Source organism: Crocodylus porosus, unplaced genomic scaffold (assembly GCF_001723895.1).
Source record: "Crocodylus porosus isolate Cpor-Errol unplaced genomic scaffold, CroPor_comp1, whole genome shotgun sequence".
In the NCBI taxonomy this organism is placed as follows: domain Eukaryota; kingdom Metazoa; phylum Chordata; order Crocodylia; family Crocodylidae; genus Crocodylus; species Crocodylus porosus.
This window is the reverse complement of record NW_017728948.1, coordinates 22917489-22929158: the sequence shown is the minus strand read 5'-3', so window position 1 is coordinate 22929158 and position 11670 is coordinate 22917489. Positions and strand designations below refer to the sequence as shown.

General features: G+C 41.5%; 1 protein-coding gene across 4 annotated transcripts in view; it reads left to right on the top strand.

Moving 5' to 3' along the window:
- The window catches only part of STK32B (serine/threonine kinase 32B), a 315985-nt gene that overhangs the window by 257038 nt on the left and 47277 nt on the right, over positions 1-11670 (top strand). For all 4 annotated transcript variants that reach the window (XM_019553397.1, XM_019553399.1, XM_019553398.1 and 1 more), the window contains exons 8-9: positions 5811-5927; positions 6789-6914. In XM_019553397.1, the coding sequence (XP_019408942.1) occupies positions 5811-5927; positions 6789-6914 (243 nt within the window). The remainder of the gene's footprint in view (positions 1-5810; positions 5928-6788; positions 6915-11670) is intronic.

Here is an 11670-nt window from a genome sequence, read left to right as displayed (position 1 = left end):
TAAACCTGTTCAGCCTTCACAAGAGAAGGCTGAGGGGGGACCTGGTGACAGTCTATAAACTCACTAGGAGGGACGAGAAGGGTTTAGGGGAGACACTGTTTCCCCTAGTGCCCCTTGGCATGACAAGGAACAATGGACACAAGTTATTAGAGAGTAGATTTAGATTAGACATCGGCAAGAACTACTTCACAGTGAGGGAGGCTAGGAGCTGGAACCAACTTCCTAGGGAAGTGGTGCTGGCTCCTACCCTGGGGGTTTTTAACAAGAGGCTTGATGCCTACCTGGCTGGACTCATTTGAGTCCAGTCTTTTCTCCCCCCCAGGCAGGGGTCGGACTTGAAGATCTACAAGGTCCCTTTCGACCCGACTTCTATGATTCTATGAACTGATAGCAAGAGTCAATTGTTTGCCAATATACCATCACTAGTTCTCTCTTCACCCCTGTCCTTTGGACTCTTCTGCCTACCCATCTTCCTTGTCTCCAGAGCCTCCCAGTCCCAGCCTTCCTCCCTGTGCTGCTTGTCCTCTCTGATGTCATCATTTCCCTAGTCTGTCCTAGTCTATTTGTCCAGCCAGTGGTGAGTCCCCACACCCTGGCTTGCCAGTTTTATCTACTTCCTGCTTCATCTTCTTCCCCTTCCCCATTTGTTCTTAATTACATTTTTTACAGACACAGACTTGGTGTCCCTCTAAGTCCTCATCCACTGTACCCACACACCTACTAACTCTGATTTCCCATCTCATCTTTTTCTTCCCAGTCACCTAGTCCCTGTCCCTTTGCCTAGGAAGTCCCAGTCCCCTCTCAAACCAGTTATCTGTGCTGGACTCCTCCATAAGATCCCTTTTCCCCAATCTATTTATAAATAAATATTTACATTTGCATTAAATTTATATTTTTATAAATAAATAAAATATTATCCACACATAGGTATGACTTTTGTGTCCTTTGCATTGAAATTAAATATCATATTCTTTCATGTTGCATAAGTCCATTGGTGAAGGTTACTGAAATCCCGGAGAAACACTCGTTCAGTCCAGATGTCCAGAAGCACTCGAAAGCTGCAAGTGTAGGGAAGTTCCTACATAGTCCAGGACTGGACTCTGCCCAGTACAGATAGATTACTTGGGGAAAGTAGTTGCTAAAATCAAAAAAGTCTTTCAGGAGCATGTACTAAATGCTGTTTTTGGAGACTTATGACTTGTCCAAATTTAAGCAGATTTTCACAGAAACAGCTAAAAGCCACATCCTTAACTTAAGGATCACCTCTCTGCCATATATTCCTGTGAAAATAAACCCTACATGTTCTTGAACTTAAAAAAAGTCCCTGCTTCAGAGCATGGAGACATTGAAGCTGTTTGAAGGGAAAAAAACACCAAACATTTTTAACATGATCCAAATAATATCTTTCCCTAGCCTATTCCTCAGAAATTACTGAGTATTTCTGACCAAAATTTTACCCGGCATAGAAACTTTCAACCTAAAATGTTAAAGTCTAGCAGTTATAAGCAACTGAATAAGGAGCCTCATAATGGGAAGTGTCAGAAAACTCTCATTACAGATAGTTTCTCTATTACTATTATTAGTAGTAGTAGTATTTTTATATACTACTAATTATTATAATAATGGATGCAGTAACACTTTATAACATTCCCCTGTTCATTAGAAGTTCCCAGAAAAAGAACACTACACAATGGTGGAGGTAGATCTGGAACCCCAGCCCTAAGCACAAGGTACTGTTGTCACTTACAGCTGAATAACTGAATTGCTTATCATTGAATAATTCCATAGAAAACATTGGTATCTTTTTGCCAAGCCCTGGATGCTCTTCCAAGAATGATTTTCTCTGAAACAAGGCTGGAACTAAGGTTGAATTTCAAAACCATGTTAAAGTAAAAGCATTGTCATCTGTCTGCCAAAAACTCTACCAAGTACAGTGTCCTGTTGAGTAGAGTTTTTTGCCTGTTCAGTGAGTGATCTGGCAGACTGGACCATGAGGCCATGTCTAGACTAGGAAAAAGGTGTATATTTTCTAAATTATAAACACCTTTTGAACACTTCTGAACAAGACCTGTGCAGAATGGTATAAGGCAGAGGGGAAGAAATAGTAGAGGTGAGGAACGTGGTTAACAGGAGTATTATTGTAGATTAAAACATCAGCATTAATGCCCCACCCATCCTGTCTGTGGCCTCTAAAGCAGTTTTCTTTGTGGAAATAACTTGTTTGAATAAGGCTGCAAGCTCAGGCAGCAGCCAGCAAGTGCATTTCTCTTCTCTGGTCCCATAAGATTCAGCTCAGCTGCAAGAACGTGTATGAGCTAATTCCACTGGGGTCTAGGAATTGCCACTGGACCCTTCTTCCATTTAGCCCTGTGTCCTCTTTCTGGCAGTATGTAGTACCAAATCTTTCAAAGGAAGCTGTGAAGAATCCTACCACAGGCAGAACCACTGCTTTTCTTTAGTTGGGCAGCACAAAGTGTATGGGGAAATGGGGAACCAGGGAAATCAGAAAACAAAGGAAAGAGGAATAACCTAAGAGTGGAAATAAAAAAAAAAGAGTCAAACAATGGAATGTGCTTTCGTGAGACCAAATAGTTTGTCAATTAGACCATTTTCTAGCCTTGCCTTGTCTTTTCTAGTAGCTAATGTACGAAACTTTCTGCCAGAATTCAGGGGAAGTTAAGTAAAAATAAATTGCTTTTTGTTTGTGCTGACTTTTTGTTCTTGTTTGCCTCTAACTTCATCAAAAGGAGCTAAAGATGGTGCAAAAGTATCATACCTCGTTTTTTGTGCTGTAAATGTAGAAGACCAGCCAGCCAAAACGCTATGTTATTAGAAGCACGGCTTCCATAGCAGTTTGGAATTTGTATTAGACTGAGCATAGCTCCTTCTTAAAGCATCCATAACCTACAGAGATAGTCTATCCATTTCATGCACCACAGTGGAGACATTTAGATACCTAGCCAGTAGCTGATAAAAGGACTGCCAAAAAAGAAAATAAATTGGATACCTTTGCAAAAGCTTCATACCTCCCTACACAAACACCACTCAGGAAATTAAATCTGCACTGTAATAAGCATGGTACACATCTGTCTAATGCTACACTCCAATGATTTTGAGGTAAACTAAATTTTAAATGTTATACTATACCTACAGCTTATAGAGCAAGATAACAGTTACCTGGCCCTATCAACAAGATTGGATGGAATGATAATTGGAGCAAAAGTGTAATATTCGTTCTGAAACTGGCAAAAAGCAATTTTCACAGCTGTAAAAGTTGTGTCCACAATGGGGTAGTGTGCAAGTGGGCATGACTAATGCTAAACCAAACATATTGTTTTCTTGGTCTTTTTTCTTGTTTTGGCCACTGGCTTTCAGTGTGAGCCTTATGGTATAAATAAGATGTCCAAAGTGTATTGAGATCCTTGGCAAAACATGATGTAAAAATTCAGAAATATATTTCCCCTTATCCCAAAATGTACTTTCCACTCCCATCCTGCAGTGCTGGTGAAAGTTAGGCTTATCTCCATCTTGGAGAACATCTTTTTGCCCAGCAGACCTGAGTAACCACATTAAGGTACTCCACTGTCTTTCTGAATTCACAGAATATTTTTGAGGATATCAGTGAAGACCCAAAAATAAACAAACAAATAAATAAATAAAAAGTATCCTGGAAGTATAAAAAATATATATTTAATTTAAACTAAAATGCAATTTTTCCAAATTTTATTCTGTTACTGGCCCTTTTTCTAAATCAATTCAGCATCTAAATGGCCTTTATGAAGACGTACTATAATACAATGTCATTCATTTCCTTTATAGTTGGTTAATAAATAGAAATATTTCAAAAATACAACTTCATAACAAAATGCAGTAACTAAAATCAAACACTGATTTAGTTCCCATGCAACTCAATGGAAGTCTGTCTATTGTTTTCAGTGAGTATTGGAATGTGCTCTAAGTAATGCTGTCCACTGAGTATGAATTAGGATGCATGAGTTTACATCTAGCTGTTCTGGTGGCATTTGATTATAGATTTCACAGCCATCAAACCAGACATGAGTGGGTTCACCTGTAATTCAGACTCTCAACTATCTTGTTCTTCCAGAACAATGGATTTATCACTCTGTCAGTCTTGATTAATAAATATACAGTAGTAAGGTTTCTTTAAAAGATCAGTTCAGTTACAGATCTGAATAAAAATTAATTTAAAAGAGAGCAGATATTCCAACAGTTACAGTATGTGCTCCTGCATATGTCAAAATACTGCTGAAACACAACCATTAGACACACACTTCGTGAATAAAGCAGCATAGAGCTTGAGTTTTCCCCTATCCTGTTAAGGCAACACCTGTGACTATAGGAATTAAAGTGAAGGATTGCAATCCTTTCAGAAGTATGTAGAGCTCTTTAATGATCTATGCAGCTTGGTTAAAGGCTTGGCAGGAAAGTACAGGATCTAGGTTTTGGGGTTTTTTGACACCATTGCATATTTCTTAAATGACCTTTGAAAAATCATGTTCAGATTAGTGTATTGGACACCTAATGAGACCTGATGCCTAACTCAGTCAAACTGAATTGCCCTCCCGAGCTAAGTATAGGCAGTCAAGAAGCCTGAGGTTGAATCAATTCAATCTTTGCAGGTTAGACTAAGCTGCATAGATTGAACCAATAAGCAAGTGAACAGATATTTACTTATCATTCCAGAAATGCATCCACATGCATGAAGTGGCCCCCGCCAGAAGCTGCAGGGCACTAGAGCGGGTTTGCCGGGGAAGTGCAAAGCACCCTGGGTTGCTGGGAGCTGTGATTTAACTTGAATCTGGAGGGGATCTGGGACAGAAGTTCAATACACTGATTTTACCTAAATCTGTTAAGTCTGTTACTACATCCATCCAGGTTTACCTTAAACCAGTTTCGGACACTTTGAAAGTGGTTTATGTACACTGAACTTCTGTTGTGTTACAGATTTGAACCAGTTTCTGATCACTTATACCAGCTTATGTGTAATTTGTGTCCTACCCCTTGGGCATACAGCCTAACACTTAAGAATTTAGTTGTCTAAATTTAGGCCCTTACAAAATGAATTTGAATTCAGGCCTCAGTTTCTCCTGGCACGTCTACATGAGACACTACAATGCTGTAGCAATGTGCTACGCTAACATAGCATTGGCGGCTACAAACTGTGAAACCACAGCTACATCACTGTAGCAAAACACTCCATCACTATAGTGCATTGCTACAGTGACATAGTGCCTAAAAATAGCCATATGCCACTAGCATGGCGCAGTACTAATTGTGCCATAGGGGCACATGTAGACACACCATCTGTCTCTTGGTTTCTTACCTGTTAAATGAGGATGATGAAACGTACTCCTCTCACCCTTTGTCTGTTGAATTGTAAGTGCCTGGGACAAGAACTTTCTATTATTATTTGTTGGCACAGTTTCTAGCACAACAGTGCCCTGATAGTTGCAATACAAATATACTTTTGCAATGGAAATAAATAAACCATAGCCTACTTATCACATAAATGGCTCCAGGAGCAAAAATATTCATAAATCTAATTAGAATTTACCTTGAAAACTTTCATGCTGCTATGAGTATTCTATTAAAAAAAAAAAACTTTAGAAAAGTAAAAACTATTTAAAGTAAAGTTAAATTATTTACTGTGAAGCTGATATAGTCTAGCATGTTTAGAGATATACTGATGTTTCCCAAATAAGTCACACTAAGTACAGAAAGGATGCGATATGCTTCACTTTAACTTTTCTGTCTGATTTTAGATTGATGTTATTTTAACTTTATCACAGAGGCCGTACGAAATTCATTCCACCACCCCAATTGATGAGATCCTCAACATGTTCAAGATAGAAAGAGTTCATTACTCATCTACATGGTGTAAGGGCATGATAGCACTACTTAAAAAGGTAAGAAAGTACAAGCAACTCTGATCTCCATGCAATCAAGAAAACATAAACCAGGCAAGACAGAGCTCTGATAAATAGCACATTTTTTAAATGTCATGCCTACAGAAGAAGGTCCCTTTTCATGGCTTTTTCTCTCTGCTGAAATTGCCAGTAGAATTGTCTGTAAACCTTACAGGCTTTTCCCATCAACTATGATACTATCATGACAATGACAAAGGTTCTTGAGCTGCTTCATTGTAAATGATGGGAAGCTGCGCCTTACTCAAAGCGCCATGTACCTGTAATCAACTTTCACCCTAGCAGCCTGGAAATCATCATTTTCTATGTGCTGCTAAATTCAGGATTTGGGTGGGAAGTGGTTTGAGTAGGAGAAGATTTTAAATGTATTTTTTCTAAATGTAAATAAATGTGTTCTGGGAACGGTGGAGTTACTGATTTGGATTACATGGCATAGCAGTCTTTAATTTATGGAATAATTCATAACAATTCATGTTCATTGGTATCAGAGTGCTCACTGTACTAATATACAGGAAGTAGCTAAACAGATAAATGAAAGGTGCCTGGTGGTTCCAGACTGTAATGACGCTTTGTCTTTTTTTCATCATTTGGACTTTCGTGCACAAGTAAATGGACTATCACTATGAACTCATTTTCTTTTATAAATGTAACAGCCCTCAAATGATAGTTATATTACTTTAACATCTTGTAAGCTGTTTTCTTTTAAATACTTAGTCTACTAAGAGGTGTTACAATATTCTCTAAGATCTTTCTAATTTGGAATGTCGTTATCCTTGTTAGCAAGATATATTTCTCTTCTTCATGACAAACAGTATCCGAGAAACTGCATGGTTTTGATTGCAGCTCCTCACTAAGGATCCAGAATGTCGTCTCTCAAGCCTTGCAGATGTCCAGAGCTCTCCATACCTAGCTGATGTGAACTGGGATGCTGTTCTAGAGAAAGCCGTGACCCCAGGCTTTGTTCCTAATGTGAGTCCATATTCTAAATGAACAACATTTTCAACTTCCTATCCAATTATCACTGCCATGTTAATCACTTAGATCAGGGGTTCCCATAGGTGTATCCCAGAAGCCACTTGCAAGCCATGAAGCATTTGTGCGTGGCCCACAAAGAGGGGTTTTAATGGTGGCTTTCCACAAGAGAACCAGCTGATCAGGGAGGCTGTAGCCACTGACTGTTCAGTAGTAACTGGTTGACAGTTTTTACTCTTTTTTTTAGCAGCAGCCCTGCTATCTAACAATATCCTGTTATTGTTAAGGGTAACAGATGTCCTTAGCAATGGGTTTAATAAGCCAGAAGGGAATGTCAATCCTCCATCCTGGCTCGTCCTAGTGGATACCAAAGTGCTGAATGTTGTGGTGGTCACTCAGTTCCATGAGCTGCCCCGACATGTTTTATTGGCAAGAAAAGGCAGCTGCCTAAGTCTTAATTCAAACCTAAATTAAACAATGATGCCAGATCATCCATATATAAGGAATATTATGTTTGACCTCTTGCACATAGAAGTATTGCATTACGTATTCAATTTGTCATGCACCGCCCAGAGTGATATCCAGTCATTAGGTGGCCCTCCATGGACAAAACTTTGGGAACTCCTGGTTTAGATATTTGCATTTATTTCTCTAAGAATGCCTCAGTGCTTTGCTCCTGATACGCTATCTTTATTCTGTCACAATAAAGTAAAATTTGGCCTGCATTAGAATAAAACAAAATCTGGTTACACTTCAGTGCAGTAAACAGAGCAGTAAACAGAGCAGTTGCTCTGGGATAAGCATCTTATAAGTGGGACTGCCTTGAAGAGGCTTGTCTCTGTGCTGGTGACTTTGGGTCTGTAATTGGTGGTAGAGAGTTTGCCTAGTACCTTGTGTGTTTGTGTGTAACTCTCTATTATTCTTTTTCCTTTTCCCCTGTGGTGGATTTTTTGTTTCCTTGTTTCCTTGTTTGCTTTTTTTTGTTTTGTTTTTCGTCTTTCTCTTTCTCTCTTTCCTTCCACACCCCTCCCCCAGGTAGGGCTGGTTTAGGTAATTAAGGGGTGGAGCTAGGCTGGGCAGCCTTATAAAAATACAGCCCCCAGAAAACCATGTGAGTACTGAACAGAAGCCAACAAATAGAAAGGGAGTTTGCCCAGGGAATTTGCCATAGGAGGGAGGGTGGATATGTTCCACATGCATATGCATGTGCAAGGACCTAGATACAGGTGTTTGGTCTGCAGGTTCTTGTGGTGGTACTTTCTTTCTCCCCTGCTACCCCTTCCCCTGCCCCTCTTTTTTTCTCCTCTTTACAGCAAAGGTGTTCTCCAGGGAGCAAAGGAGGCACAAACAAAGGCCAGGTCAGCAGTTGTGACCTGTGGGAAATGTGCATTTGATCGTGTTCCTTCCAGAAGGTCAAAAGCACTTCACCTGCAACAAGGATAAGCTGGTGCCTTCCCTGGAGGAGAAAATTCAAAGATGGTATTCATGCTACATCGCATCAGGGAAAAGGAAGTTTGCTTGGACAAGAGTTATGAGAGATTGGTACTACTGGAGAGGCCAAAGGGAAATGAAAAGTGACAGCATGTGACTACTTAAAGAAGGAGGGCCCCCCAAAATTGAATAGGAGTGAATTGAAGTCTGCAACCACTTTCAAGCATTGTGTGGTGGAAATGCTGAGGAAAAAGCAAAGGAGAGGACATCTACAAGCATGATACAGAGGACTCAGCAGTCTAGGGAGCAGGAAGTGCAAGGCCTGAGGGACAAGGGCTCTAGGATCACTGTACCAAGAAGGAAGAGAAGAGTGGTGGTAGTTGGTGACTCCCTTCTGCAAGGGACAGAGGCACTAGTTTGACATCCAGATTTGGGGGCCCAAGAGATGTGCTGCCTACCTGGAACCTGAATTCAGGACACCATAGAGAGACTGCCACAGAGAGTTCATCCATCCTCTGGACCACTACCCCTTCCAGCTTGTCCATGTAGGCACCAGCAGTACTGCCAGAAATGACACTGGAGAAACCAAAGGTGAATATGAGGCTCTTGCCAGGAGGATTAAGGAGCTTGGAGCATAAGTGGTGTTCTTTCTGTAGAAGGCAAGGGTCCAGGGAGGGACCATCATATCCTGGGTGTGAATGCTTAGCTGAGACAGTGGTATCAATAGAAAGACTTTGGAGTCTTTGACAATGGGCAGATATTCTTGGGAGGAGGACTGCTATCAAGAGATGGGATCCATCTGACAAGAACATAGAAGAACATTTTTGGGTGTCATCTGGCCAAATTATTAAGGAGAGCTGTAAACTAAGTTCCATGGGGGATAGTGATCAAAATCCTCTGGCAGCAGAGTACACAGTCCAGAGGAGAAAGGACTCAAACAGGCAACCTAACTCCAGGTAAGGGCCAGAAAGCTACAAGACAGCAACAAGTGGTGCAAAAGGGAAGCAAGTAGGTCAACATGCAAAATACATCTGATGCATGTATACAAATGTGAAAAGTACTTGTTCCCTGGTTATGAAGGAAGACAGCGAAGCAGAATGCATTTGGGTGATGATGAAGGGTGAAAGATGAAGTAGTGATATAAAGGTGGGAATTTATTATAGGACATCAAATCAAGAAAAAGAGATGGCTTTTGGCTAGGTTTCTCACCTGCTCTACAAGCAGGTGAGAAACCTAGCCAAAAGCTATGGGATAGTACTGATGGGAGACTTCAATTTTCTGGGCATCTGCTGGAAGAACAATGCAACCAAACATAAAATGTCAAGCTGGTTTCTAACATGTGATGGATAACTTTCTATTCCAGAAGGTAGATGATACAACCAGGGGATCATCGATCTTGGATCTTATCCTGACCAACAGGGAAGAACTAGTGGACAATGTGAAGGGAGGCAACTTGGGAGGTAGCAATCGTATTATCATAGGATTCCAAATCATGAGACAGGGAAGACATGAGATCTGCCAAATTATGATGCTTGATTTGAAAACGCATATTTAATCTGACTCAAGGAGTTAGTAAATATGGTACCATGGGAATATAGACTGAGGGATAAAGGCACCCAAGAGAGCTAGGAGTTTCTAAAGGTCCATAGAGTAGGAAGCCCCACAAGAAACTGTCTCAGCATGATGGAGGCACAAGAAGAATGGCAAGAGACCAGTGTGACTGCACAAATAGCTTCTAGGATGCCTCAAATACAACAGAAAAGCATGCAGACAATGGAAGAATAGTCACTAATGAAGTGTACCAGGAAATAGCAAGAACCTATCGGGACAAACCCAGGAAGGCAAAGGTCAAGAACGAGCTGTGCCTGGCAAAAAATGCTAAGGAGAGCAAGAAGAGGTTCTATAAGTATGTTGGCCAGAAAAGAAGGACCAAGGAAACTGTGGGTCCACCGTTAACCAGAATAGCAGGAGGTTTCAAGTAGAGTCAGAAAGGGGTCTGTCTTTGGCACGGTGCTATTCAACAGGTTTATTAATTATTTGGATGCTGGCATAGAAAACTTCTTGAGCAAGTTTGCAGATGATATGAAACTGAGAAGGATTATGAACATGTTGGAGAATGGGACTGCAATATAGAAAGATCTAGAGAGACTGGAAAGCTGGGCTAGAGCTAGCAGTGTGAAGTCCAATGCGGATAAATGCAAGGTGCTACAACTTAGGAAGAATAATAAAAAACACAAACACAAAATGGGTGGTACCTGGCTGGATGGCAGAACTGTGGAGTAGGATCTGGGACTCCTCATAGTTCACAGACTCAATATGAGTCTGCAGTGTGATGCAGCTGCACATAAGGGAAATGTGGTTTTGGGATCCATCAGTAGAAACAGTAGGTGCAAGACATAGAAGGTGATAGTGCCTCTCTACTCGTCACTGGTCAGGTCTCATTTACAGAACTGTGTGGAGTTCTGGGATCGACATTTGAAAAAAGATGTGGAGAAGTTAAAGAGGGTACAGGGGTGAGTGACAAAAATGATGAAGGGCTTGGAAGGGAAGTCATATGAGGAGAGGTTGAAGGAGCTACGCATGTTCAACTTGTGGAAAAGGCACTTGAGAAAATACATGTTAGCACTCTTCAACTACTTGAATGGCTGCCATAAAAAAGATGGAAAACAGATTTTCTCTCTTGCTGTAGAGAGGCAGATGCAGACCAAAGGCTTGAAGTTAGAGGTGCACTGATACATCAGTCTGATATTGGATTGGTACCAATATAGAGAAAATTTGCTGTATTGGCTATCGAGCTGATGGGGACAATAATTTGGACATTAAATGACCGTGCTGTCACTCAGGCAGCAGGAGCAGAGCTGGCAGCATGGAGAATTCCCTCCAGCTGGTAAGTGTGTTGTGGTAGAAGGGGAGGGGGGAGAGAAGGGGCGTGGCAGGGACAGATCCACACACCCCAGAGTGAGGGAGGGGGGTGGGGCAGGCACTGCCCAGTCAAGGCGGGGGGGCACAGGACAGAGCCATGATTCGTGGGAACAGGCAGCTCCCACTGCTGCTTGCGACCAGGGGGGCATGTACCCCAGATCTGCCTGGGAGGCTCTTCTCAGCAGGGGCAGACTTCAAAGTGGGCACCAGTGGTGTGGGAAGATCCTGCATCCACCCCAAATTTCACTGCAGCTCTGCTCCTAACACCACCACTACACCCCTGCCTGGCACACTTCAGCTCTTCCCACTGCATAAGTGAGGGTGGGACATAAAGCCGGGACTGCACTGAGTAACTGGCAGCAGTGATGCTGGGAGTGGAGCAGAGCTATGGTGAAATTTG